General features: G+C 66.5%; 3 protein-coding genes across 10 annotated transcripts; 1 reads left to right on the plus strand and 2 right to left on the minus strand.

The window, feature by feature from the left end:
- Positions 1-1,145: 1,145 nt before the first annotated feature.
- C8G (complement C8 gamma chain) lies at positions 1,146-2,807 on the minus strand. Its single transcript, XM_040963516.1, has 7 exons — positions 2,378-2,807; positions 2,150-2,286; positions 2,005-2,075; positions 1,822-1,929; positions 1,395-1,496; positions 1,288-1,326; positions 1,146-1,216 (listed from the first exon to the last, which is right to left on the minus strand). The coding sequence occupies exons 1-7, from the start codon at positions 2,513-2,515 to the stop codon at positions 1,203-1,205; spliced, it is 609 nt and encodes a 202-aa protein (XP_040819450.1). The 5' UTR covers positions 2,516-2,807; the 3' UTR covers positions 1,146-1,202.
- A 152-nt stretch (positions 2,808-2,959) lies between these two features.
- Positions 2,960-7,388, plus strand: FBXW5 (F-box and WD repeat domain containing 5). Of its 3 annotated transcripts, XM_040963430.1 has the most exons (9): positions 2,960-2,986; positions 3,077-3,300; positions 3,369-3,526; positions 4,757-4,931; positions 5,013-5,161; positions 5,334-5,754; positions 6,153-6,300; positions 6,369-6,581; positions 6,907-7,388. In XM_040963430.1, the coding sequence occupies exons 2-9, from the start codon at positions 3,108-3,110 to the stop codon at positions 7,151-7,153; spliced, it is 1,704 nt and encodes a 567-aa protein (XP_040819364.1). In that variant the 5' UTR covers positions 2,960-2,986; positions 3,077-3,107; the 3' UTR covers positions 7,154-7,388. The 3 variants fall into 3 exon arrangements, with proteins under 3 accessions (XP_040819364.1, XP_040819362.1, XP_040819365.1); XM_040963428.1 differs by lacking the exon at positions 2,960-2,986 and having other exon boundaries at positions 3,056-3,300; XM_040963431.1 differs by lacking the exon at positions 2,960-2,986 and having other exon boundaries at positions 3,235-3,272.
- A 2,109-nt stretch (positions 7,389-9,497) lies between these two features.
- TRAF2 (TNF receptor associated factor 2) lies at positions 9,498-22,254 on the minus strand. Of its 6 annotated transcripts, none has more exons than XM_040962756.1 (10): positions 21,284-22,254; positions 21,092-21,170; positions 20,841-20,939; positions 17,345-17,506; positions 15,372-15,446; positions 15,030-15,104; positions 12,841-13,122; positions 12,460-12,637; positions 11,541-11,689; positions 9,498-10,085 (listed from the first exon to the last, which is right to left on the minus strand). In XM_040962756.1, the coding sequence occupies exons 1-10, from the start codon at positions 21,547-21,549 to the stop codon at positions 9,867-9,869; spliced, it is 1,584 nt and encodes a 527-aa protein (XP_040818690.1). In that variant the 5' UTR covers positions 21,550-22,254; the 3' UTR covers positions 9,498-9,866. The 6 variants fall into 6 exon arrangements, with proteins under 6 accessions (XP_040818690.1, XP_040818693.1, XP_040818692.1 ...); XM_040962759.1 differs by having other exon boundaries at positions 17,345-17,476; positions 21,305-22,252; XM_040962758.1 differs by having other exon boundaries at positions 15,030-15,098; positions 21,305-22,252.
- Between the last annotated feature and the right edge of the window lie 941 nt (positions 22,255-23,195).

Raw genomic sequence — 23,195 nt, forward strand, 5'->3', positions numbered from 1 at the left:
CCATTGGAGGGAGCGCGCACGTGACCACGGCCCCCAATCAGGGCCCCACAGGTGTGTTTAGGGCCCTTGGGGGCCGCAAGGGGAGACCTGTGACCTGCTTCCCTGCAGGTGGGCTCTCCCCCGCCTGGGGTGCAGGGGGGCGGCCCTCCTCCCTGGCCTGTCCCGCCCCGTCCCCTCCTGTCTCCAGGTCCCCTGGGCAAGGAAGGTCAAGACCGCCCGTGAGCCCCTGCGAGGTGGGAGTCGGTGCTGGCCAGGTGGAGGGGCCAGACCGGCAGCCCGGAACCCCGCTGCAGCCTGCCCGCTGTCCTCACCCACCCCGGGGGAGCTAGCAATGAGTAAGCTAGAGGCCGGGAGTGCCCATGGAGGCCCGTGTTTGTGCCTGGGCCGGCCCAGCACCTGTGCAAACAGAGCAGCTGTCCCAGCCCAGAGCCCGGCGGGGCCTCGGCCTTGCCCCGGGGAAAAGCAGGCCAGTGCCTGGAGTCAGGTCCTGCTCTCCATCCTGGGGTGCTGCCTCCACGGGTGCTCCGGTCCAGACCCCTCAGACTGGGTGGGCACGGCCTGGATTCCCAGCTCCCCGTGCCTCAGGGCACAGAGGGTCCCAGGACTGCTGTGGCTTCAAACCGCTGAGCCCACAGCAAGTGACTGGCCACCTGGGGACGGGCACAGGTCACACTTGCCGCTGACATGCGGGTGGGGCGTCCAGCGCCTGGCTGGCTGACTCAGGTCTGGCTGAGTGTGGCGAGGGCCAGAGGGCAGCCCCTCTCCCTGCAGACCCGAGGGGGGTGGGGTGGGACTGCAGACCGCCTGCTGCTGCTTCTAGCTCCTTCCATGCCAAGTTCTCCCACCCCTCTCTGAGAGCACTTTGTCCGTGCTCCCGGGCCCCTGACGGGGGCAGGCAGGTGGGCCGGAGAGGAGGGTCAGCCACTGCCCTGCCCTGGGGCCCCAGGCGAGGCCTCCCTCCAGCCAGCTCCCCTTCCAGCCCGCCTGTCAGGATGCCCGCAGCCCCTGCGCGCCCCCACCCCTTCCGGCCCTGCCCCGTGGGGACACTCAGGTCAACCCCACCTCCACCCCTGCACCTGGCCAGGGGAGCCATGAGCCAGGAGCCCTCAGTCAAAGTTTAATGAACAGGGTGCCTTCCGCGTCAGGCAGGTTCCAGGGTGGAGGCGGCTCCAAGCGCAGGGTCCAGCTTCTGCTGTGGGCCATCAACGCCTCACCTCTGCGGCACAGGGGTGGGTGCGTCAGTCACGGATCTCCAGGGGGTGCCCATCCCTGCCCGCCCCCACTCACCGTCCAGGACATGGAACTGGTCGGCCGCCTCGCAGAAGCCTAGAGGTGGACACGCAGGGGTGAGGGGGCGCAGGCGGGGCGGGGCGGGGCGCCGCCAGGACACTCACCGTAGGTGGGGAAGAAGATTACGTTGTCCTGTGTGAGGCTGGCCTCGGCCACTCGCCTCTCAAACTCATCCAGGGCCGAGCCACTGACAGGAAAGGAGCGCACTGCGGGCCGAGGGGGCGGTGTCAGCGTGTGGGGACCCCGAGCATGCAGGGCCCAGGGCTGAGAGAGACCCCCACGCAGGGGCCAGGGCTGAGAGAGACCCCCACGCAGGGGCCAGGGCTCGGACAGACCCCCGAGCATGCAGGGGCCAGGGCTGAGAGAGACCCCCCGAGCATGCAGGGGCCAGGGCTGGGACAGACCCCCACGCAGGAGCCAGGGCTCTGAGAGACCCCCACGCAGGGGCCAGGGCTCGGACAGACCCCCACGCAGGGGCGCAGGGCTCTGAGAGACCCCCCATGCAGGGCTCGGACAGACCCCCCCACGCACCATACAGCTTCACCGACAGCGTCCGCCCACGCTCCTGGTAGAGGACGGCAAAGCTTTGGTAGTCTGTCTCAGCCACGACCACGTGCACTGGACCCCGGGGTCCTTGGCCTGGGCAGAGCCAGGGAAGTCAGCCCCGCAGCCCTGCCGCGCCCCGGTCCCACACTGCCCCCGCACCGGCCTCACCTCGCAGCAGGAAGCGGCCAAGGACCCGCGTGTCCCCGTAGTGCTGGCGCACCTGCCAACAGATCCCATTGCTGGGAGGGGCGTGGGTAGGGGGCAGCGGGGTTGGGGTGCGGGACAGGGAGGGGAGCCACGCGGGAGGACTCACAGCTTGCGGAAGGTGCTGACCGCCAAGGCTGCGCCCTGGGGGGCCACGTGCAGTGTCGTGGCCTCCACCCGGTGGCCCTGCTCCTGCAGGGAGCGGCAGGCGGAGCCCACAGCCGCCAGCAGCCAGGTCCCTGCAAACTGGGGCAGAGGAGCGAGGGGAGGCACGGAGCCGCTGCAGGGCACGGGGGCATCCGAGCCGCCTCCCCTACACCTGCTCCACATGCCCTACCCGCTGAGCGTCAAAGCCAGCCTTGGGCTGGACCGTGGTGATGAGGGACGTGGGTCCCGCCGGCTTCTGAACCCTGCGGCCCAGCGTGCCCGTTGCCAGCAGCACAGCCCAGAAGACGGCGTACCCAGGGAGCACCATGGTGGCTGCAGGGAGGCCAGGGGAGGCGCTGGGCTGCAGCAGCAGGTCCGGGGTCGGAGTCCAATGGCCCCCAGCCCGCCCCCGCTCTGGCCAAGGTCACCGCCTGGACCTGCACTCCCCGCTAGGGCCTCCAGGCATGGCTCTGACCCAGGTCCCAGCTGACTTCCGGCACACTGAACGCCCGAGAGTCTCCAAGAGTTGGCCTTGTCCTCACGGCCTGGAGCACTGAGCCGGTCACTTTGCTCCAGGGTCGAGGTCGGTCTCGAACCTTTGTGCCAGGGCGCGTGCCGTCGCCCTCCAGACCGCTAGGGGGAGCCGGAGCGGAGGCTTCCAGGCGCGCGCATGCGCAGACCCCGAGAAGCCCAGCCTCCGGGCGCCGCGCGCCATCGATGGCTCGGGGCTCGAGGCGTCGGGCCTGGCGGACCGGACCATAGAGACGCGGGCGCGGAGGGAGCGGCCGGACGGGGCCGGGTCAGGGTCGGGGAGCGGACGGGTCCGGTGCGGGGTCGGTGCGGGGTCCGTGCGGGGTCGGGGAGCGGACGGGGTCAGTCTCGGGGCCAGGGCCGGGCCGGGCTCGCGGCAGCATGCCGCCATGGCGGACGGCGGCGCGCCCCTGCTCCCCGACAGCCTGCTCTACCACATCTTCCTGAGCCTGGGCCCCGCCGACGTGCTGGCCGCCGGCCTCGTGTGCCGCCAGTGGCGCGCCGTGGCCCGCGACGAGTTCCTGTGGCGGGAGCAGTTCTACCGCTACTTCCAGGTGGCCCGCGACGTGCCCCGGCACCCAGGTGCGCGCCCCGCGGGCGGCGGGCGGGCAGGGCGGGCAGGGCGGCCGTCTGACCCGGCCTGCGCGCAGCGGCCACGTCGTGGTACGACGAGTTCCGGCGGCTCTACGACGCGGTGCCCTGCGTGGAAGTGCAGACGCTCACGGCGCACACGGACCAGGTCCTGCACCTCAGCTTCGCGCACTCCGGAGGCCGCTTCGCGTCCTGCTCCAAGGACTGCACGGTGAAGGTGGGCGGGCCTGGAGGGGAGCAGGTGTGTGCAGTGTGTGGGGCTGGAGGGGAGCAGGTGTGTGCAGTGTGGGCGGGCCTGGAGGGGAGCAGGTGTGTGCAGTGTGTGTGGGGCTGGAGGGGAGCAGGTGTGTGCAGTGTGTGGGGCTGGAGGGGAGCAGGTGTGCAGTGTGTGTGGGGCTGGAGGGGAGCAGGTGTGTGCAGTGTGTGTGGGGCTGGAGGGGAGCAGGTGTGTGCAGTGTGTGCGGGCCTGGAGGGGAGCAGGTGTGTGCAGTGTGTGTGGGGCTGGAGGGGAGCAGGTGTGTGCAGTGTGTGTGGGGCTGGAGGGGAGCAGGTGTGCAGTGTGTGTGGGGCTGGAGGGGAGCAGGTGTGTGCAGTGTGTGCGGGGCTGGAGGGGAGCAGGTGTGCAGTGTGTGTGGGGCTGGAGGGGAGCAGGTGTGTGCAGTGTGTGTGGGGCTGGAGGGGAGCAGGTGTGCAGTGTGTGTGGGGCTGGAGGGGAGCAGGTGTGTGCAGTGTGTGGGGCTGGAGGGGAGCAGGTGTGTGCAGTGTGTGTGGGGCTGGAGGGGAGCAGGTGTGTGCAGTGTGTGTGGGGCTGGAGGGGAGCAGGTGTGTGCAGTGTGTGTGGGGCTGGAGGGGAGCAGGTGTGTGCAGTGTGTGTGGGGCTGGAGGGGAGCAGGTGTGTGCAGTGTGTGGGGCTGGAGGGGAGCAGGTGTGTGCAGTGTGTGTGGGGCTGGAGGGGAGCAGGTGTGTGCAGTGTGTGCGGGGCTGGAGGGGAGCAGGTGTGTGCAGTGTGTGCGGGCCTGGAGGGGAGCAGGTGTGTGCAGTGTGTGTGGGGCTGGAGGGGAGCAGGTGTGTGCAGTGTGTGTGGGGCTGGAGGGGAGCAGGTGTGCAGTGTGTGTGGGGCTGGAGGGGAGCAGGTGTGTGCAGTGTGTGTGGGGCTGGAGGGGAGCAGGTGTGTGCAGTGTGTGGGGCTGGAGGGGAGCAGGTGTGTGCAGTGTGTGGGGCTGGAGGGGAGCAGGTGTGTGCAGTGTGTGTGGGGCTGGAGGGGAGCAGGTGTGTGCAGTGTGTGTGGGGCTGGAGGGGAGCAGGTGTGCAGTGTGTGCAGGAGTGATGACCCAAGTGCCTCCCCAAGCATGTGGGGGGGGCACCTGTGCCCCCCTGCAGCTCTGGCGTAGGGACATGCCTCCCACTGCCCTGGCCCACCCGCCCACCTGCCCGCCTTTGCCCCCAGATCTGGAGCAATGGCCTGGCCATCTCACTGCTGCACAGCGCGGACATGCGACCGTACAACTGGAGCTACACGCAGTTCTCCCAGTTCAATCGCGACGACTCGCTGCTGCTGGCCTCCGGCGTGTTCCTGGGGCCGCACAACTCCTCCTCCGGGGAGATTGCCGTCATCAGCCTAGGTGAGTGTGGGCACCCGTGTGCCTGCCGGTCCGCAGCACCCAACCGTCTGGGGTGCCCAACCAGGCGTGGCCTCCCCACAGACACCTTCGCCCTGCTGTCCCGGGTGCGCAACAAACCCTACGACGTGTTCGGCTGCTGGCTCACTGAGACGTGCCTCATCTCGGGGAACCTGCACCGCATCGGGGACATCACCTCCTGCTCTGTGCTGTGGCTTAACAATGCCTTCCAGGTGTGGGCAGGGGAGGGCGGGAGGGAGGGCACGGGGGGTGGGGAGGGAGGGCAGGGCACGGGGGGGGGGAGGGAGGGCAGGGCACGGGGGGGGGGGGGGGAGGGCAGGGCAGAGGAGGGCAGGGCGCACTGCCAGCCACCCGCTGCCCCTGCCCACCGGCCGCCACCCCCAGGATGTGGAGTCGGAGAACGTCAATGTTGTCAAGCGCCTCTTCAAGATTCAGAACCTGAACGCCAGCACCATCCGCACAGTGATGGTGGCCGACTGTGGCCGCTTCGACAGCCCGGACCTGCTGCTGGACGCCGGCCCCGCCGCCGGCCCCTCCCGCGTCTTCGACCTGGGCGCTGATGGTGACAGCGATGAGGAGGGCACGAGCCGGGCGCCTGGGCCTGTCCGCCCTCGGGGCCCACGGCGGCTGCTGAACGGTGCGCTGGACACCCAGGCGCCGCTGTCGGAGCGCGTGCTGGAGACCAGGGTGGCCGAGCTGCTGGCCCAGGGCCACACCAAGCCGCCTGAGCCGGGGGCCGCCGACGCCCGCACCAAGTACCTCATCTTCACCACCGGCTGTCTCACCTACTCGCCCCACCAGATCGGTAACGGGCTGGGCGGGGCTGGGCGGGGCACGTGGAGGGGCCTGGGCATGTAGGGGAGGAGCCTGAAACATGGGGTGGGGCCTGGCACATGGCGGGGTCTGGCACATGGGGTGGGACATGGCGGGGTCTGGCACGTGGGGTGGGGCCTGGGACATGGCAGGTCCTGGCACGTGCGGTGGCTGGGCATGCAGGGGCCGGGCCTGGCTCAGGTTCCCGCAGTCCCAGAGACCCTGGGGTTCTGGCAGGACCCACAAGCAGGTGGGGTCACCCCTTGGCTCCGGGACACAGCCTGGTCACATGTGAAGCGTGTGGGGCTCCTGGGGTTCAGGGCGGCCGGTCCCGGCTGGCCAGGGGAGCCTGGGGCGAGCCACAGGCGGGCTCACGCAGGCCTCCCGCAGGCATCAAGCAGATCCTGCCGCACCAGATGACCACGGCCGGGCCCGTGCTGGGCGAGGGCCACGGCTCGGAAGCCTTCTTCGACGCGCTGGACCACGTCATCGACGTGCACGGCCACATCATCGGCATGGGCCTGTCCCCCGACCACCGGTGGGCCCCGGCGGGGCGGGGGCGGCGGGGCTCTTGGCGGTGCGGTGCTGAGCAGCCGCCCTCCGCAGGTACCTGTACGTCAACAGCCGGGCCTGGCCGCGCGGCGCCGTGGTGGCCGACCCCATGCAGCCGCCGCCCATCGCCGAGGAGATCGACCTGCTGGTGTTCGACCTCAAGACCATGCGCGAGGTGAAGCGGGCGCTGCGGGCACACCGCGCCTACACGCCCAACGACGAGTGCTTCTTCATCTTCCTCGATGTCAGCCGCGACTTCGTGGCCAGGTGCAGGGGTGCGGGTGGGGCGGACAGGTGTGGGGCGGGGCGCGGGGCCCGGCAGGTGTAAGGGAGGGGGCTAGGGGCCCGGCAGGTGTTGGGTCAGGGGATGGGGCCCCGCAGGTGTAGGGGGCACGGGGCGGGGCCTGGCAGGGGGTGGGGGCAGGGGGCGGGGCCCGGCAGGTGTAGGGTCAGGGGGTGGGGCCCAGCAGGTGTAGGGGCAGGGGGGCATGGGGTAGGGGTGGGGACTAGCGGGGCCTGTGCAGTGAGCCAGGGGCCTGGAGGAGCGACTTTCCAGCCAGACCGACCCTGTCCTGCCCACCCCATCCCGCAGCGGGGCTGAGGACCGGCACGGCTACATCTGGGACCGGCATTACAACATCTGCCTGGCCAAGCTGCGGCACGAGGATGTGGTCAACTCGGTGGTCTTCAGCCCCCGCGAGCAGGAGCTGCTGCTCACGGCCAGCGACGACGCCACCATCAAGGCCTGGCGGTCCCCGCGCGCCGTGCGCCTCCTCCAGGCCGCCCCGCGCCTGCGCCCCCGGCCCTTCTTCTCCTGGTTCGGCAGCCACAGGCGCTGAGGTGGGGGGTGGGGAGGCGAGGCCTTGCTGGAGCAGCGATGCTCGGGGGGCAGCCGGACCCCCACATACACACCCTTCACAACACTCGCTCGGCGGGCGCCCCTCCTTCCGGGCTGCGGGCGCCCGTGGCCCTGCACCCGGCCACTCAGGATAGTTGCTTGTGGGCCACGCCCTGGTGCCCGCTGGGGCCACAGGCGGCTGCTTCGGAACACTGAATAAACTGCTGTCATAGCCACTGCTGTCTGTCTGCAGGAGGGGTTGGCCCCGCCCTCTGCCTGGGCAGGGCACCCAGGTGCGCCAGGTGTGCCCGTCACACAGCGTCCTGACCTGGGGGTGGGGGAGGGGCAGGGCATGGGCAGAGCCTGGGGTCCCTGGGGAGGTGGGGGCAACTCTTGGCATCTGAGGCCAGCTGTCCAGTGCTTCCTGCCCACAGGTGGGCTCCCTCGTGGCCCTTGGTACAAACACTGAGGGCACCACCGGTAGGCACGCATGGAGAAGGCCTGGGGGTGTGGCCAGCAGCACTGACCCCAGCTGGAGGGGTGGTGGCCTGGAGGAGCTGGGTGCCCTGTGCAGGGCCAGGCTGAAGGGGAGGAGCCCAGGGCTGCTGACTGACCCGTGCCCATCCTGTGCCGACCCAGGAGGGGTGGGGATCATAGTCTCCGTGCTGAGTCACAGCAGCCATGGCGCAGGGTGGGCTGTGCCCACAGCACTGCACGCCAGGCCTCCCACGTGAGCCCTGCCCACAGGGCCTATCCTTGGATGCCCACGTGCAGTCGCTCGGGCACGCCAGTGACAGGCTCAGACAGCGTGTTCTCTGCCAGCAATCAGGCCTGAAGCTAATGGCTGCAAGAGCGGGCAGAGCCAGCCCTGCCCTGATCCCCACGCTCACAGGGAGCCCCAAACGCTCCCCCTGGACCATCAGCTGCCAGCAGCCCATGTGGGCACCAGTTCAGACCCCAGCTGCTCCTACTTGGCAGGTTCCTGCAGATGCCCCACAAAGGCAGCAGAGGACAGCCCAGCACTGCGCCCCTGCACCCACGGGGTGGAGCACCACCTAGGGAGGGGGAGAACCAGCAAACGGATCTCTCCTCTCCCTCAAGTGAAAAAAAAACAATCAGAAAAAATAAAAGTGCATCCTGACACTGCCCCAAGATGCCCGCAGCCGGCCACTCCCCGCCGACTGCAGGGGGTCCCGGCCACTCCGGGGGCGGCCGGGCTCTGGCCCTGCACTGGCCGCTGACGACACTGGCCTTTCAGTGTCTCCTGCCCATAAAACAGGCATATGAATGTGTAAGTGCCCACTGTGGTTCTTCTGGATTTAAAGATTTACTTTTATTGGAAAGGCAGATTTACACAGATCTGACTGCTGATTCGCTCCCCAACTGGCCACAACAGCTGGAGCTGAACTTATTTGAAGCCAGCTTTTATTGGGTCTCCCACGCAGGCTCAGGGTCCCCAGGCTTTGGGCCGTCCTCCACTGCTTTCCCAGGCCACAAGCAGGGAGCTGGATGGGAAGAGGGGCAGCCAGCATATGAACCAGTGCCTGTATGCCATCCTGTTGGCTCAAGCCACTAGGCCAGCGCTGGGCCCCACTGTGATGTGTTTAGTTACAAGAGATCTTCCACCTGCTGGTTCACTCCTCACAGGATCACACAGCAGCATGGCTGGGCCAAAGCCAGGGGCAGGAACTTCTGGTCTCCCACACGGAGCAGGGCCCAAGGACCTGGGCGACAGCAGGGAGCTGAATGGGAAGTGGAGTGGCCGGGAATTGAACTGGTGCCCTCGTGGCATGCTGATGCTCAGGTGTGCGTCTGAGAAGCTGCACCGCTGGAGGGCCTGAGGGCATCCCACACGGTAAGGTCAAACACCAAGGCGGGCAGGCGAGCAGCTGGGATGCCCGTGGCCTGCACAGGCACACCTGGGGGCGGGCACCGCCCACCCATGCCCCTCCCTGCCAGATGGGGCCCCACAAAGCTGCCGGGGGCTTCCCTGGCACCCCCCCTCCCGAGCAGCCCCCCACCAGCACAGCCCACCAAGGCCAGGACGCAGAGGCCACACATGGCCCCGCCCCTCGCTCGGCACACGCCCCAGCGCTGGCTCGGGTCCATGGCCAGCCTCCCCTGCAGCCATCGAGGCCAACGTGTGCCACTGTGCAGTCCCACTGAAGACACAGACGCCCACAGAGCCCTCAGGGCAGCCTGGCACCTGTTGTTCCTGGGTGCGAGCCCCAGCTCGGCTTCCTGCCTCCCCCTCAAGGGGACCAAGACTGCGACCCAGGCTCCTGGCTTCATGGCACAGCCCCAGCTGCTCTGAGCACTTAGGAAGGAAACCAGGAGGCCCGGAGGAAGGCTCAGACATTCACGGTTTACTGACCGCCCACAGCCAGCCCGCCTGCTGGGCCCTGTGGACAGACTCCCCCAGACGCCGGCCTGGCTCCAAGCACCTGCTCCCCAGGGGCGGCTCCTGGCTTCTCGGCTCTGGGGCCCGGGTCTCGGGGCACACAGCACCCCTTCCTGCTGCTTGGAAGCCTCGCTCTCCTCTGGGCGTCTTCCTGGGGTGCTGGGGGACCCTCAGCTAGTCCCACCGCATCGGCTGCCGAGGGACGCCGTGCGCGGCCCTGGGCCGAGGCCCTCCCTGGCCGCCCGGCCCGCTCGCCCTGCTCGCTCGTGCTGCAGCACGCCCGCCCAGCTGCCTGGCCTCCCGCGGGAGGCACCTAGAGGCCTGTCAGGTCCACGATGGCCTTGATGAAGATGGCGTCATCACGCACGTACGAGTTCTTGGCCTCCATCTTGGAGACGGGGCAGAAGAGCGGGCAGCCGCTGGCAATGTTCATGTCGCTGACGGGTCTCTGGAAGGACGAAGATGTTACGTCTGGCCGGAAGGCGTCGATCACGTGCTCCCGGTTGTTGTGGTCAAGCAGCATCAGGGTCACCTGCAGAGGGCGGGACAGGTCAGCACAGGCCCAGCGCGGGCCCGGGACGGGGCAGCACCACGCCCGGCACAGGTCCGGGCCCTCGGGGTCAGCGCACCTTGTGCCCGCTGCTCTCTGCCCGAAATGGGAACACCCACCTCCACTCAGCCCAGCATGGCAGCCTGTTGCAGCAGGCGTGCGTGGTCAGCACAGGGGCCACCTGCTGCTCCCTGAGGCACCGAGGGGCAGCAGATGAGACCCAAGCCCTGGGCCCCCAGCAGTCAGGTCCGAGCGTGCCCGGAGTTCCTGGCTGTTGTGGACACCTGGGCCCGGACTGCGACTGGACCATCTCCCTGCTCCCCCCCACCATGTCTCCACTGAGAGCTGGGTGCCCTCTGCCGGGCGGGATGCCATCACGGCAGGGACAGCTCTACGTGATAGCCACAACACAGGCCCTCACGTACATGTCTCACAGCTTTTTGTTTGAGATTCATTTGTTCATTTTTCATTTGGGGGCCGGCGCGGTGGCGCAAGTGGTTAAGGTCCTCGCCTTGCACGCCTGGGATCCCATATGGGCACCAGTTCTAATCCTGGCAGCCCTGCTTCCCATCCAGCTCCCTGCCTGTGGCCCGGGAAAGCAGTTGAGGACAGCCTTTGGGAACCTGCACCCGCGTGGGAGACCCAGAAGAGGCTCCTGGCTTCAGACGGGCATAGCATCGACCGTTGTGCTCACTTGGGCAGTGAATCATCAGACAGAAGATCTTCCTCTCTGTCTCTCCTCTCTGTCTCTCCGCCTTTCCAATAAAAATAAAATAAATCTTTAAAAAAAACCAAAGTTTTAATTTGAATGGCAGTTAGAAGGGGAGGGACAGGGAGAGATCTTACAGTCACTGGCTCACTCCCCAAATGCCCTGAACAGCAGGGCAGGGCCGGGCAGAGGCCAGCGCTGCCTGGCCAGGACAGTACAGAGAGCTGGCCTTCCTGCAGGGCTGCGGGCCAAGCCAGCGGCACCGGGAGCCCACATGGGCGCCGGCTCAGGCTGTGGCTCCCCCTCACACCTGTCCCTGCTCATGGCCGGGGAAGCAGTGGGAAAGCCGTGAGCCTCAGTGCCCGCGTGGGGGACGCGGAAGCAGCTCTGGCAGCCATCTGGGAATAAACCAAAGAAGAGCCCTCCCTGCCCTGCACTCCACTCCATCAGCTTAAACAGCAGCCGGCAGCTGAGGCCGGCCTTCCTGCCTGGGCCGTGGCCGTCGCTGGAGGAGGCCTCAAGTGCTGGCTGTCACCCGGGACCCCGAGCAACTCACGGGACGAGGCCCCAGGGTGCCTGTGCAGTTCCCACCCTGCTTCCCCCAGTGCTGGCTCCCCTCCAGCCCAGGCCGAGTCAACCGGGATGTGAACTCCACCAAAAGGGCTCCCCTCTGACACTCTGGGGGCCTGTGGCCCTGGGCCGGGTACCGGCACTGGGTCAGCGCCCACCTTCTGGTTGAAGGGCCAACGCAGGAGGGCATCATGGGGGCCCCGCATCACCACGAAGAACAGCGAGAGGTGTGTGCCCCGTCCGGTCCCGTCGCCGTTCAGGTAGATGCGCAAGCACATTTTGTAGCCGTATCTGCTGGTGTAGAAGGCTGGGGCAGCACGGGCACGGTGAGCCGCGGGCGTGGCACTGCGGGGAGGCAGGCACTACCCCGTGCTGGGGCTGGCCACCTCACCCCGTGACCCGGCTGCTAATGAGGCGACCCGTCCCCTGAGGACAAGCAGTACTGCTGTGGGCTGAGTCATCTACAGTGAACCACCAAGCTGGCTGGGAGTTGGGGGCACCTGCCTGGCTCAGCCCAAGCCCCGCATGCTGAACCAGACACGAGGGGCATCCTAGCAGAGCCACGTGTCCACGGCCAGTGAGGTCCAGCCTGGGTGTCCCCTGCCCAACCCTCCAGGGCAAGCCCAGAAAGGACAGGGAAGACTGGCTTAGGACCCCCCCCAGGGCCCGCCGCCCACAGCCTGGGTGCTGAGTGCCAGCTTTCCCCCAGGTCACACAAGCGCCGTCCTGCTGCCCGGCCCATGGCAAGGCGTGTGGACAAGCGCGGGGGACGAAGCTCACGGCCTCCCTGGACAGCATCAAGGGCCCCGGGTGGGAGCACGAGCAGCAGCCCTGCGGCTCCTGTGGCTGAGACGCAGCACCAGCACGGTCTTGCTTGTCCTGACCGTGCTCCTCCCACGCCCACCCGGGGCCCTCTGCCTATGCCCAGCCTCGTCACCAGGGAAGGACTGTATGCCAACAACTAGTGCTGTCCTGGGAGCAGACAGGCGGCACGACTCCCACCCGCAGGGACAGGAGCTCAGACGTCCCTCCTGTCCTGTCCCCGGGACCGCTCCACGAGGGCTCAAAACACAGCACCTGGGGAGAAGATGGCGGGCGTGCGGCCAGCCACGGCCTCCTGGCGCTTCCTGGCGAAGTCTGAGATCTTCCAGATGAGGACTCCGTCGTGGGTCGATGCCTCCATCTCCAGGACCTTCTGCTGCAGGTCGGCCAGGGCCAGATCCTTGAGGCCCAGGCTCCGCTCCAGCTGCTGCACCTGTGAGCCCCAACCGTCACGACGCACGGGCCGGCGTGGGGCGCACACCCCGACACCCTCGCTCGCCCTGCACCTGCCCCTCCCCTCTCCCCTGCTGGTCGCTGTGACCTCCCTGAGCCAGGGCCTTGGGTACACGCAGGAGGGGAGGGGCGTGGGCTGCAGCCGGCTCCGAGCACGGGGCAGCTCCCGCAGCAGGCTCACACCTTATTGCTCAGGGCTTCAATCCTGTCCTGGTCCAGCTGGTGCTGTCGGCCACAGGCCTCGGCGGTCATGGCCACCCTCTCCACCTCCCGGTTGAGGACACAGACGATGTTCTCGAAGGTGGCCGTCTTGCTCTCGAGCGCCTGGCACCTCTGCAGGAGCTCGGGCTCCTCCGGGCAGCAGTCCCGCAGCAGGGGCTTGGCGTCCAGCACCGAGGCCAGCAGCAGGGCCAGGTGCTCCCGCAGCCGCTGGGCCTCGTGCTCCTGCTGCTTCTCCAGTTCCACCTGGAACACGCGGAGGGCTCAGGGCACAGGCCCCACCTGCCCCGGCCCTCAGGCCCACCGGCACATTCGTCCTCAGCTGCAGCAATGCTGTCACCTGAGTCACTTAAGACACACTTCATTAAAAACAAAGAGGGAGGGGCCTGGTGCAGTGGCCTAGCAGCTAAAGTCCTTTCCTTGAACGCACCAGGATCCCATATGGGCGCCAGTTCTAATCCCAGCTGCTCCACTTCCCACCCAGCTCCCTGCCTGTGGCCTGGGAAAGCAGTCGAAGACAGCCCAAAGCTTTGGGACCCTGCACCCGTGTGGGAGACCTGGAGGAGCTCTTGGCTCCTGGCTTCGGATCGGCGCAGCTCTGACCATTGCGCTCACTTGGGGAGTGAATCATTGGATGGAAGATCTTCCTCTCTGTTTCTCCTCCTCTATCTATATATTTGACTTTGCAATAAAAATAAGTAAATCTGAAAAAAAAAAGAGGAAGTAGAGACCCACATGGGCGTGCATCCTTCAAAATTAAAAATAAAATAAAAAGAAATGGCAAAAATAAATAAACAAAAATGAAAAGGAGGGGCTGGGGTGGTGGCTCAACAGGAGCACCTCTGCCTGCAAGTGCCGCAGCCCACATGGGCGCCAGTTCAAGCCCCAGCTGCTCCACCTTTGCTCTAGCTCCCTGCTCATGGCCCGGGAACCTGCCTGAGGACGGCCGTGCCTGGCTCCCTGCAGCCACTTGGGGAATGAACCAGCAGCTTTCTGCCTTTCAAATAAATAAAATACATTCTGAAAGTATTTCCAATGGAAAGGAGAGCAAGCCTGTCCCTGGCCCAGTGACGCCGGCCCTGTCGCAAGCTGAACACCTCCGCACGGCCGCCTCAGGGCACAGGGTGGCAGCAGGCACCAAGGGCACGGCCGCCTCGGGGCACAGGGTGGCAGCAGGCACCAAGGGCACGGCCGCCTCAGGGCACAGGGTGGCAGCAGGCACCAAGGGCACGGCCGCCTCGGGGCACAGGGTGGCAGCAGGCACCAAGGGCACGGCCGCCTCGGGGCACAGGGTGGCAGCAGGCACCAAGGGCACGGCCGCCTCGGGGCACAGGGTGGCAGCAGGCATCAAGGGCACGGCCGCCTCAGGGCACAGGGTGGCAGCAGGCACCAAGGGCACGGCCGCCTCAGGGCACAGGGTGGCAGCAGGCATCAAGGGCACGGCCGCCTCAGGGCACAGGGTGGCAGCAGGCATCAAGGGCACGGCCGCCTCAGGGCACAGGGTGGCAGCAGGCACCAAGGGCACGGCCGCCTCAGGGCACAGGGTGGCAGCAGGCATCAAGGGCACGGCCGCCTCAGGGCACAGGGTGGCAGCAGGCACCAAGAGCCCCACCAAGAGCTGATGCTGCGAATGAGCCATTTCCAAACTTGCACACAGAACACAAACCTGGTTACGTTCCTGTTTCAGGATTGTAAGTTAAAAAGCAAACCACACCCCCAAACAGCCGTGCTGCCAGACACCCAGGAGCAGAGCCTAGCACATGCTAGGACCCCAGAGTGTCAAGTGGGGCCCCCCAAACCCACACAGAGGCACCAACCCCAGTTCTATGTTAACGTGGGGCCTGCAGGAGGCCCTCAGCCTGGGCACCCTGAAAGGCAGAGCTGTGAGCCCCTTACTGGAAGCCGCCAGAGGCCCTGCCCTGGCCCAAGTGAGGGTGTACCAGCTGACAGGTGTCACCAGCAACCTGCTGCTATGCCCACGTGAAGGCATTCTCAGAGACGGGGCGGCAAGAGCCAGGGGTCTTAGACACCTGATGGCTGAGGAGGGTGGGTGCGATGGGAGCTTGGAGGGGGGCAGCCAGGGAAGAGAGCTGGGTGAAGGCAGATGCATCCAGGCCAGCACATCGGACCCCACCTCTGGGCCCTGCGCTCACCACCTCATGACAGCCGATGGCGTGGAACCTGCAAGGGACCCGGCACTTGCCACACGTCTTGGCGTGCTCCTGTAACTGGAAGCAGTGCTGACGTGAGAGCCAGCCACGCCCTGCCCAAGCCACCCTGCAAACCCATGTACCACCTCAGGCAGGGGCCCTTGGATTGACCCCCCCCACCGGAGCCCGCCCAGGGCCCAGGCAGAGCCGCGTGGATGCCTGCCCCACTGCTAGGACAAGGGCCCAGCCAGAGTCGGGCGGACGCCTGCCCCACTGATAGGATGGACGCCTGCCCCACTGCCAGGACGAGGGTCCCGAGTCTGCTGAGATGCCCAGACAGCGCACCTTATCACGGGGGATCTTCTTCTTGCCGCAGCCCTCACAGGTCAGGGGGAACTTGGGGCAGATGGCATGGTGTGCCTGTCAGACAAGCAGCATGGCATGAGGCAGGACATAGTGCTCCTGGGACACCCTCCACCCACCTGCAGCAGCAGCCAGCTCTTGGCAGGACCCTGCAGGCCCACCCGCAGCCCAGGGACGGCCCCTTCTCACAGGTTCCCTTAAGCAGAGTGAGGGACAGCCCCCGGGCCCCCAGTTCATCCCCCAGACGGCCTTGATGACCAGGAGCAGTCGGGGCTCCCACTAGAAGGGAGGCATCCCAGTGCTGACCACATCGCCACCTCTCAGGGTCAGGAGTCAGAGTGGGGGGTCACACTGCACAACCCAGCACCCCGACACCTCAGGTGAAGACGCCTGCATCCCATACGGACGCCAGTGTGCACCCCGCTGCTCCTGCCAGCGCCTGGAGACAGCACAGGACGGTTCTAAGGAGACACAGAGCGCCCCCACCTCCTGGTTCACTCTCCAGTGGCCGTCACGGCTGGGACGTGGGCCTCCCTCCAGGTCTCCCCTAGCAGGGCAGGCAGGGCAGGCAGGGCAGGCAGGGCTCCGAGTTCCTGTGCCACCTTCTGCTGCCTCCCCAACACAAAGGAGAGGCCGGCAGGGAAGTGGGCAGCCAGGACTCAAGCTGGTGCGCGTGTCTGCTGCTGGCACCACAGGCAAAAGTTGAGCCCACTGTGTGTACGCTGCCCCAGCTGCCCTGCAGCTTCTAGGAAACAGAACCCAGTCCAAGGCTGTGAGAGGGCGAGCCGAGACCCTGGGCAGGGTGCTGAAAGCCAGGGGCACACAGTGCCACCATGCCGCACCCAACACCTAGGACGAGCACGTGGGCAAGAGGGCAAGAGCAGTGGGGACGACTGAGGCCCAGAGTCCAGAGACAGTGCCACGAGGCACACGCAGGATGGCGCTCCTCTCCTGCCCACAGCCACAGCCGAGCTGGGCCAGAGCTCCCCAGGCTGAACCCACCCAGCTCTCCCCAGGGCAGCATCGCCTGCTGCACACACAGCTCGCACTAGCCGGAAGCTCGAGCTGGAGCCAGAACAGGGGCTCAACCCAGTCCTCCCGGGAGAGCCATGAACACCCTGACTGCCAGTCCCCAGTCCAGGGTGCCCCACACGGGCAGCAGTTCAAGTCCCGGCTGCTCCACTTGCCACGCAGCTCCCTGCTGAAGGCCTGGGAAAGCAGTGAAGGATGGCCCAAGAACCTGGGACCCTGCACCCATGCAGGACAGCCGGATGGAGCTCCTGACTTTGAATCGGCTCAGTCTCAGCTGCTGTGACTACTTGCGGAGTGAATCAGTGGATGGAAGATCGCTCTCCTCCCCTCTATAAATTTGTCCTTAAGATACATTAAATCTTTTTAAACATTCACTTATTTTTATTGGAAAGTCAGCTTTACAGAGAAATGTAGAGACCGAGAGAAAGATGTTCCATCCACTGGTTCACTCCCCAAGTGGCTACAATGGCCAGAGCTGAGCCGACCCGAAGCCAGGAGCCAGGAGCCTCTTCTAGGTCACCCACGCGGCCCAAGGCTTTGGGCCATCCTCGACTGCTTTCCCAGGACACAAGCAGGGAGCTGGATGGGAAGTGGAGCAGCTGGGATTAGAACTGGCGCCCATATGGGATCCTGGCACATTCAAGGTGAGGACTTTAGCTACTAGGCTACCGCACCTGGCCTACATGAAATCTTTTTTAAAATCCACTCATTCCAATATTAAATTTCAGATGTGAGAATGACACACACTGTGGCGTGGGCACTCTGCACCACAGTGGGTCACGCAGTGGCCGTGACCTCGGCATTCCATGTGGACACCTCTGATCCAGCTCCCTGCTGATGCCATGGGAAAGCCACCCAAGGCACCCCAAGGGAGCTCTGGCCACAGCCAGGCCCACTCCTGGCCTTCCGCCCACCCTGCGCACCTCCGTGTCGGCCCGGCCACAGGGGGCCTGGCAGTGCCGGCAGCTCAGGCTCCGCTCGGGGCACTCGTGCTGGGCGTGGCGCTCCTTCTCGCAGCGGCGGACCAGGCCTTTGCAGGCGGGGCACTCGGTCAGCTGGAACAGGCATTGTCCCTCGTGGCAGCTCTGCTAACACGGGAGATGTCAGAGGGGCCCACAGGGAAGGGCTCAGAGCCACTGGATGCCTCCCCGTGCCCGCCCAGGGGGGCTGCACCCCTGGGTCAGACACACCACAGGAGAGCGGGCAGAGCCAGGGTCGCCCGAGGAGGGGTGCGGGAGGCAGTGTGGGCGCACAGGCCAGCCCTGGGCCGCAGCAGGGCTCTGCGGGACTCTGCCTGCAGCCCAGGGACGGGCAGTCCGAGGGCTGTGGCTGGCTTCTCACTTGCCCTTACTTATTTGAAAGGAAGGCTAACAGACGGTCCCACCTGCTGGTTCACGCCCCAGGCACCCTCAATGTGCAGGGCAAGCCGGGCCACGGCTCGGAGCCCACTGAAGCCTCTCCTGCAGGCCGCACAAGCAAAAGCGCGCAGCAGACGGGATGTGGCTTCCTCGGTGCCGACTCAGCCTGCTGGCACGACAGCCACCCGAGTTGACAGGTTTTCACTCATTTGAAAGACTGAGAGGACAGAGGGGGAAGAGACCCCGTGCCAGCAGCTGCAGCGGGATTCCCACGCGGGTGGAAGGTCCCTGTGGCCTGGTGCTTCTTCCCAGGCCCTTAGCAGCAGCCAGAGGGGAGCAGCTCGCTCTCACACCAGCCTTCTACCTTCTCCAGAAAGGGGCTGGTGTGTGCTGCACCGAGTTAAGCCACCGCCTTGAGCCCAGCTGCCCCACTTCCCGTGCAGGTCCCTGCTCGTGGCCTGGGAAGGCAGACCTGGATGGGGCTCCTGGCTTCGGACTGGCCCAAATAAGTAAATCTCAAAAAAAAAAAAAAAAGGCAGCAAAACTTATACACAAAAACATTTAAAAAGCAAAGATTTATTTGCAAGGCTGGGCAGGGGGAGAGAGCTCTTGCACTGTAGGCCAGAACGCTGCTCCCAGACTCTGGGAAAGAGACCCCGAGAATTCACCCCTGCACCCCAGGACAGCCGACACCCCCGTATCCAGAACCTCATCATCTTCTTCCCTGAAACTGCCCCCACAGACGCCTCGCCTGGCACCCCCACTCTCCCCCGACCTTGCCCTCCCACCCCCCACGCCCAGCTCTGAGACACCCCAGGGCACACCACGCCAGGCACAGCTGGGAACCCACAGCTCACGCAAGCAGGTGCGTGGAGGCCCAGAGCAGGAGCGGCCTTCAGGACAGCCGGGCAGCCCCACCCCACGAGGGTCCGGGGCTCAGCTAGAAGCTGACACCTTGTCCCCGGTCAGCACTGCCAGCACCCGCAGGATTAAGAGCCCCCGTGGCCGGTGTTGGCCGGGCTCTGCGTGGCTCATGTGGCCACCCACTCTCGTCTCAGAAGCCATGGTGTCTCACGGCCCCCACACTCCAGCAGACCCCGAGGGAGGGCAGTCTGAGGGGTGAGTAACCCGGCCCACAGAGGGCAGGGGGTACGCGTGCACAGCCGGGGGGCTGAATCGCCTGCCGCACAGCAGGACAGTACGAAGCCACACTCCTGATGCCAGCGGTGGAAGCTGGCTCTCTGTGGGCACTCCCCAGCCGCCCAGCGCAGCAGCCCAGCGGGTCAGGCTGTGGCCTCAGACTCCGCCCGCAGCCGAGCGCTGGCTGTTCTCACCCCCGCCCTCCCACGCTCCTGGAGAAGCAGTGGACCACGGCCCGGGCGTGTGGATACCCGAGGAAGGGCCTGGATCCTGTATGGCCCAGCCTCACCGGGCTGTGGCAGCCACCGCGGAGTCAAACAGCCCATGGTGAGCCCTGTCTCGTGCTCTGCCTTTCAAATGAATCTTTCCTTAGAAAGCCCCCACCTCTCACTTGGGGTCCCAAGTCTCCCGGATGGTGCCCTGCAGCAGCCCCCATAACACCCCAGGCATGTGGGTGCCAGCCCTCGCCTCCCCACAGGGCCTGCTGGCCAAGTTCTCACAGGGCCGTGTCACTACCCACTTCCCCAGAGCTCAGATTGCCAGGGCAGTGAGGCCGTGTCCTCGGGAAGGGTCCCCAGGCATGCCTGGCGCACGCCTGGTGCAGGCCCCCTCCGCCCGAGGCCTGGCTCCGGGCTGTCAGCCAGCTCCCAGGCAGCCGCCTCCCCCACGCTGCCCCTCCTGGCAGGGGCTTTCCAGTCTCCCGGGCACAGCCAGGGACTTTCCGAACAGCATGCCTGCAGGGCCACGCAGGGCCGCAGCCGGTGCCCACTGGCCCAGGCCCTCGGCGGAAGCCACAGCCACCACCCCAGCACCAGGGGGCTGCAGGCAGAGCTGGGGACACTCCTCCCACCCTCCTGACCCCCAAGGCCCCCAGGATCCCCTCAACAGACAGGGCCACTGCTTCCCAGCCTCCCAGGTCAGATCCTGAGCCCAGCGTGTGCCCTCCACAGACAACAACCGGCAGTACGGCGTGGGTGACGCTGCCACGGGCATGTGCGTGGGCAGCCTGGGCCTCAGGGCACTCCCTATGGAACAGTGCCCCGAGCACAGGCTGGTGTCACCAGGGAGGAGGGAGAGGGCAAGCAACCCCCGACCCCCACCCTGCTCACTGAAGTCCAGCCAAGATTGCCCATGGGCAGAAGCCAAAACCCAGAGCCCGAGAGCCCAGGCAGCTTGGCCCGGAGGACAGGTAACAGCCTGCCACTCAGGCCGGCCCACCTCCCAGGTGGAGTGCAGCAAAGAAGCCGGGGCTGCAGCAGCTCTGGGGCAGCTGGGGGGCACTCCTAGCAATGCCTCCACGGCCACTGTCTGCTCCAGGAACGTGACCCCCGGAGCGCAGGGGGCCGATCCCCCAGGGCCGGCCCTGCACAGCTCAGCATGTCAGTGGCCAGGGTGGGACCACAGAGCTATGCAGCAGTGCCAGCGGACACATGCCACCTCCACTCTGGGCTCACGACCAGTGCTACCTGCGGTAAACCCCCATGCCACGCAGTTGACTGGCAGAGGGGTGGACCCTCCAGATGGTCTCTAGCACAGCCTTGGCACTCAGGCCCTGTTGCCAGGTGCCTAAGAGTACAGGGGACACAGTGGAGTCCCCAGCCCAGCCCCGACAAAGGCCACGGGCATCAGGTGCTGAGCCGTCTCTGCCCCAGAAGCCCCTGTGGGGTCACAGGTCCTATAAGGCCAGCAGAACCTGATGCACAGCCCCCAAGAACAAGAGACAGGACCCAAACCCCGACGTCACACATGGCCAGGCCAGCCTGTGCCCAGGGCAGGGAGGGCTCCCCTGGGCACGAGGCCCTCACCACACCCACCTCATCCAGGGCCAAGACCTGGTCCCTGGAGCAGAGGAGTCAGGCCCCGGCCCCGGGACACACAGCCACCACCCGGACGCCAGGCCGCGAGGGAGGCCCACCCTCACCTCGTACTCTTTCAGGGTGCCCCTCCAGGTGCACCCGTCGTTGGGACAGATGGCCGGCAGGCTCTCCACTTCTCTGCGGGCAGCGTTATCTGGAAAAGCCTGAGGAGCCCACAGCCCTCAGGTGAGGCCTTGCCCAGCTTGCAGCACGCAGCCCCCCAGTGCACCCCGTCCTGGTGGCCCTGGAGGGAGGGTTCCGCCGGCCTGGCCTGCCCGCTTGGCTCGCGCCCCCCTCAGGCAGTGATCCGACTTACTGAAGCGCTTTCTAAGACAGAAACGCCTTCCTCATAGATGCCTTCACGGACACAGGCGGCACAGTTCTGGGGCCCGGAGCTGGTGGGGGACAGAAGCAGCCCCGGTGAGACCCGCCCGGGGAACCAGCATGCTCGGCCTGCACCCACAGGGCCCCCAGACAGCGCGGGCGCTCAGGGCACGCTGCGCGCTGCCTCACCCGGCGCCCGCCGCACCTGAGGATGCCGCTGAGGCAGAAGGAGCAGTAGCGGTGGCCGCACTGGGCCTGGAAGGGCCGCCGCAGCACGTTCCCGCAGGCCGAGCACAGGTACTTGGCCTCCAACTTGGTGCCCAGGAGGCTCGTGGAGTAGCCCGGCTGCAGCACTTCCAGGGAGTCGGGGGGCGTCACGCTGGCTGCAGCCATGGGAGCTGGGACCCCCGTGCACCAGGAACCCCTGAGGAAGAACACAGCACGTGTCATGGCGCCTCGGGGGCCCCTCGTGGGAAGGCAGTGCAGCGGGCCCTACAGCAGCAGCCACCGAGAGGGCCAGGCACGCGACATGCCGTGCCCAGGAACACTCGGGGTCTCAGAAACCAGCTGGGGCCACCCGGGCACCGTCTGCCAGCACATGCCCCGGCTTGGGCACTGGCCACCTCCAGCTAACAGCTGGGGTCAGTGCCCCCCGTCTGCCTTCCTCATGACCCCTGGAAGCTTGTTCCGGACTGAGTAGCCTCGAGGCCCATGCTACAGAAAGCAGTTGCCCTCAGTTACCACCTGCCGGGCACCTCCGAGGGCTTCACCTGGACCTCTCGTGTCCAGCTCTTCTGTTTTTGGGAAAGTTGGGATTGGAGACAGATCAATTATCCCAATCTTCCTCCCTGTGGGGGACCAGCGGACAAGTGGGCAGGGCTGGGGGAGGGAAGGACACTGCCCGCTTCCGCAGCCTCAGCACCCCAAGCTCTGGCTGAAGTAGAGTCAGACCAGGCCTGCCGGGCATGCCGGGCACGTCAGGACCAGGCCACTTCCCTGACCTGCAGACAGCAGCCCGAGACCCAGGACGGAGCTTGGGCAGGAGACACGGGCTGAGCGGCTCCGTAGCTGGCCCCGGGCACCTGTCCCCGTCCTGCAGGACCGGGCCCAGCACCCCCCTGCAGCTTGAAGGCCCAGGCTGCCTTCACCCAGGGGACCAGCCACGGCACATGGCCATGCCCCAGGAGCAGGCAGGTGACCTGGGAGGGGCCTTGCCACCCTCAAGGAGGGTCCAGCGGGAAGGGCTGGGTTCCTGAGATCTCCCACCAGGGCAGAGCCCAGGAAGGTGCCAGAGCCTTGGGCACAGGTCTCCTCACAGCTCGGGAGGGCCAACGAAGGGGCAGCCCCTGCTCTCCTGCCAGGGCCCAGGCCCCTGCAACCCTGGGGCCACACTCTCTGGCAGTCAGGATGGAGAGACGGCAGCCCAAATGCAGCAGCAGGGCCTGCGTGCCCCTCACAGGCAGCCCAGGCAGTGGGACACACCCGAGGCCCTCCCTCGCATGGCTCGCCCGCCAACCCCGCCGACACCACCTCCCACACCACGCCAGCCGCCCCTTGGTGCCCACCCTGCACAGCCAGCCGGGGCTTCCCACAGAGTGACGTCCAGTGTGCCAATCCTGAAGACATTTAAAGGGCCAACAGTGCCTGGGGCACTGGCGGGTGGCCAGGCCCATCCTGACACCCAGTCCCTCACTCCTGGTGTCCACTGGCCTCTGGCAGCTTCACCTGGTACCTCAGAAAGTCATTGCCAGCAGGTGTGCTCAAGGCCAGGACGGCAGCAGCGGCCGTCCAGAGGCAGGGCTGTCCTGGAGGGCTCCAAGCTGACCCGACGCTACAGGGGGCCGGTCACACTGCCAGGTGTCACAGGGAGCAAGGGTCACAGTTAAATCAGCTTGGTTCCCGCTCCGCTGTCAGCAGAGCCCGACGCCAAGCCCGCGCGAGCAGCCAGCAGCAGGCGGATCTGACTCCGACCTGCCCAGCCACCCCACTCCTCAGAGCTCACGGCACAAGGACCGTCCTGGTAACACCCCACGGGCGCTGACACCTGAGACGGGCCTGTCCTTGAGAAGAAACACCACGCAGCAGGGCTGTGTGTG

This window comes from Ochotona curzoniae, unplaced genomic scaffold, assembly GCF_017591425.1.
Source record: "Ochotona curzoniae isolate NIBS_2020 unplaced genomic scaffold, NIBS_Ocur_1.0 scaffold_3208, whole genome shotgun sequence".
Taxonomy (NCBI): domain Eukaryota; kingdom Metazoa; phylum Chordata; class Mammalia; order Lagomorpha; family Ochotonidae; genus Ochotona; species Ochotona curzoniae.

Excerpts from the sequence above, each read along its gene's own strand:
- C8G (XM_040963516.1), bottom strand. The coding sequence starts at position 2,515 with ATGGTGCTCCCTGGGTACGCCGTCTTCTGGGCTGTGCTGCTGGCAACG. Across the intron at positions 1,930-2,004 it reads TGGCCGCTTCCTGCTGCGAG|GCCAAGGACCCCGGGGTCCA; the intron begins GTGAGGCCGGTG and ends GGCTCTGCCCAG. Across the intron at positions 1,497-1,821 it reads GCTGTCGGTGAAGCTGTATG|TGCGCTCCTTTCCTGTCAGT; the intron begins GTGCGTGGGGGG and ends CTCGGCCCGCAG.
- FBXW5 (XM_040963430.1), top strand. The coding sequence starts at position 3,108 with ATGGCGGACGGCGGCGCGCCCCTGCTCCCCGACAGCCTGCTCTACCAC. Across the intron at positions 5,162-5,333 it reads GGCTTAACAATGCCTTCCAG|GATGTGGAGTCGGAGAACGT; the intron begins GTGTGGGCAGGG and ends CGCCACCCCCAG. Across the intron at positions 6,582-6,906 it reads AGCCGCGACTTCGTGGCCAG|CGGGGCTGAGGACCGGCACG; the intron begins GTGCAGGGGTGC and ends CCCATCCCGCAG.
- TRAF2 (XM_040962756.1), bottom strand. The coding sequence starts at position 21,549 with ATGACACGTGCTGTGTTCTTCCTCAGGGGTTCCTGGTGCACGGGGGTC. Across the intron at positions 15,105-15,371 it reads AGAAGATCCCCCGTGATAAG|TTACAGGAGCACGCCAAGAC; the intron begins GTGCGCTGTCTG and ends CACTGCTTCCAG. Across the intron at positions 11,690-12,459 it reads GCCCGCCATCTTCTCCCCAG|CCTTCTACACCAGCAGATAC; the intron begins GTGCTGTGTTTT and ends GTGCTGCCCCAG.